Consider the following 3,374-nt stretch of genomic DNA (forward strand, 5'->3'; position numbering starts at 1 on the left):
CACTTAATGCACACAAACTGACTCAAGAAGTAGACTGTGATCCTCTGTCCCAAATGCTGCACTTAAGTCAATAAGCACCAAAACCACACAGTTCCCAGCATCAGCTGACATACATACATATATACATACATACATATATATACATATACATATACATATATATATATATATATATATATATATATATATATATATATATATATATATATATATATATATATGTATATATATATATATATATATATATATATATATATATATATATATATATATATATATATATATATATATACTGTAACTTTATATATTTTATATATATTTTTTTTTAAATTCCATTGATTGGTTGATTTGTTACTTGCTTTATTTTTCATAAACTACATTTTACCAACTCTTTATTGAAGGCCCAACCACTTGACTATTTCTAGCCTCACCCCTGATTCGGACACTATGGAATACAATAGTCTAATTCTCATGCATACGTGTTTTGTACTGTGTGATTTGAGCTGTTTTATAAATGACGCATGGAATATTTTCATACTATCAGTGTTTCTGACACCAAAAAAGCTGAGAAAAAAAAGGACGTAAAGGAAGCTTAACGTCTCCACCCATTTTGATATTTATACAGTTTTGTCATTGAGAGCTCACTGATAGTCTTCATCATGACCATCACCATCTCTCTGCTCCTGCTGGTTTCTCTGGTGCCACACCCGACCTTCACTGGTGAGATTTTAATCATTGATTACGTTTACATATACATCAGTAATTACTAGCTTTAATCTGAATAAGACAATAATATGATTAAGTTGTTTACATGACTTCCTTTTATGTTCCCATTTTATTTTATGTTATAGTACATAGTTCGATTAACCTCATTATGTCAATATTCAAAACTAGTTTCCTCTGGCGTTTTAAACAGTTTGTGTTCCTCATGGTACCATATGTGATTTTGCGCATTTTATTTCGTAATTTTCTCACACTAAGCGTGCAAACAGACGACGGCAGATTCAAATTCTCAGGCAACATCCGCCATTCATTTACCTAACTTTCGTTCATGTCCCCACAACAAACTCAGATGAGAGTAATCACCGATTCCCGCTCACACCAAAGATATGCTCTTTTGCTTGAAGCCATTCTCAATTGTTTGTCATTAACGCCAGACAACTGCTGTGTGTTATCCTGTCGCAAAATGTAATGAAAAGTGATGCAAAACATTAGCCAGTCACCAGACTATCAAAGGTGTCTGAGTTTCATGTCACTTCGGATGTTTCATTTTTAATTTTTGACCTCAAATACAGTTTGGCAGTTTCACTTTCATTCAGTAACATATCATTTATGCCCCCGTGACAAACTGCAGTGTTGGATGCGAGTATGAAGTTAGCATTGGTGGAAGAGTGTTGTTTTAATGGAATTTGATACCGCATGCTGAATAGAAAGAAAAGAACTTTCGCATTTCACAATGCGGGTGTCTGTGGTCCTTTACTGACTCAGTAGGTGCAGAGAATAGTGTCAAACAGCCATGTGTTTATAGACTATCCTGTCGTAAAATATAGCGAAAAGTCCTACAAAATGGTAATAGTTTGATTGCGGTGTTTGCATGTCTGTATTAGGACTCAAACAGGAATACTCCACATCTTAATTCGATTTCTGTTTAGTTTGATTATGACTTTAGTTGAAGTACGGTAATCAAAAATTACTGTTTACATGGTATACTCTTAATCAGAGTATTGTCTTAAACATATTAAAATCGGAGTATTGATGTCCATGTAAACGTACCCAATATTTAATTTGTATGTGGTTACTAAGTTGACTAATAACACTATTTCGCTCTCAGCTCATGTGGGCATAGTGAACGGCACAGAAGCAAAGCCTCACTCCAGACCTTACATGGTTTCTCTCCAGAAGGGCTTTCAACATATCTGTGGTGGATTCCTCATTTCTGAAAAGTTTGTCTTGACCGCTGCACATTGCAGAATGCGGTATGACTTTAAATGAGTCTGAACTTCAGTGCATAATGTCAAAAATCATCATTTCAAAGAATCATATTTAAAATAGATAATGATGTATTGTTTTTAACACTTATAAATATATCAATTTTTTTTAGAAATGAGATATTAACTGCTGTGGTTGGCGCACACAACTTGAGAAATAGGTCGGAAAAGTCTGTCCGTATGAAAGTCAAGTCTTACCATTTGCATCCAGACTTCACTGTTAAACCTTGGCGTAATGATATTCTGCTTTTGAAGGTAATCCACTCTTGACAAACAATTAATTAATCTTTTTTTTCCTGTCAAATTAAAGGTATAGTTTTCTCTAAAATGAAAAGTTACTCACCCTCAAGTGGTTCCTTCTGTTGGAAACAAACGAAGATAGTTTGAAACTTCAGCTTTCTTCAAAATAACCATTAACTTCCTAAGTAGGAAAAGCGAATACTATAGAAGTCAATGGTTAAAGATTCCCAGCATTTTTCAAAATATCTTCTTTTGTGTTCTACAAAAGAAAAAAACAAGTAAATGAGTTTTTTGGTTGAACAATCACTTTCAATAAGAGTCAATCTGTATTTTAATGACGGGTTTATTTTTGTATTACAGCTAGTGAAAAAAGTCCAACTAAACAAGAATGTCAAGATAATTCCCATGCCAAATCGAGGAGACATCAAGCCAGATTCAGCTTGTGCAGTTGCTGGCTGGGGAAAACTGAGCTTTAAAGGGAAAGTGAGCACACAGCTCATGGAAGTAGGTGTGAAGATCATGAACAACACAGAATGTGAAAATAAATGGAAGAAAATATATTTAGCTTCACAGATGATCTGCGTCTATGGCCATGGAGGAAGCTGCGGTGTAAGTAAAAATTGATTCTTAATTTGAAACAACATAGTGAGAAGCATTACTTCATTTATGTGTCGATCTGTTTCTTAACAGGGGGATTCAGGAGGTCCTTTGGTTTGTGGAGACACTGCAGTTGGTGTCACATCATTTGGTGATGCAAAAGTCTGCAATAGTCGTAAACGACCTGAAGTTTATATGAAGATTTCAGAATTTCTTCCATGGATCGACTCCATAATTGGAAACAAAGGGCGTAATTTGCTTTGAGAAAAAGTATTAAACTTTTGTTTTTGAGCTCTTAAATGTTCAATAAAGAAATCCTTTATCAAGCATCGACATGCGAAGTGGTCTGCACTTTTTTCCAGCTCTACAAAATACTTGTATACAGAAAAAGAATCAAGTAACCAAAATGACTCCCTCCACAATAATACAAATGCCAAATCAAATTTTAATAACAAGTCTATGTTCATTAGCATGAAAACATTACAATGTATATTGTGTGCCCTATAAAGAAATGGTCCTAAAATCATTTGACACTTCACAGTGTATCTA

General features: G+C 34.1%; 1 protein-coding gene across 1 annotated transcript; it reads left to right on the forward strand.

Annotated features, from left to right (window-relative positions):
• Positions 1-632: 632 nt before the first annotated feature.
• Positions 633-3,156, forward strand: LOC130216136 (mast cell protease-like protein). Its single transcript, XM_056448024.1, has 5 exons — positions 633-720; positions 1,832-1,976; positions 2,102-2,243; positions 2,589-2,837; positions 2,919-3,156. The coding sequence occupies exons 1-5, from the start codon at positions 660-662 to the stop codon at positions 3,087-3,089; spliced, it is 768 nt and encodes a 255-aa protein (XP_056303999.1). The 5' UTR covers positions 633-659; the 3' UTR covers positions 3,090-3,156.
• Positions 3,157-3,374: the final 218 nt, after the last annotated feature.

Source organism: Danio aesculapii, chromosome 22, assembly GCF_903798145.1.
Source record: "Danio aesculapii chromosome 22, fDanAes4.1, whole genome shotgun sequence".
NCBI lineage: Eukaryota > Metazoa > Chordata > Actinopteri > Cypriniformes > Danionidae > Danio > Danio aesculapii.

Bases quoted from the DNA above. Each gene is read 5' to 3' on its own strand.
- LOC130216136 (XM_056448024.1), top strand. From the start codon at position 660: ATGACCATCACCATCTCTCTGCTCCTGCTGGTTTCTCTGGTGCCACAC. The intron at 721-1,831 runs GTGAGATTTTAA...TTTCGCTCTCAG, and splicing joins GCCACACCCGACCTTCACTG to CTCATGTGGGCATAGTGAAC. The intron at 2,838-2,918 runs GTAAGTAAAAAT...GTTTCTTAACAG, and splicing joins GCCATGGAGGAAGCTGCGGT to GGGGATTCAGGAGGTCCTTT.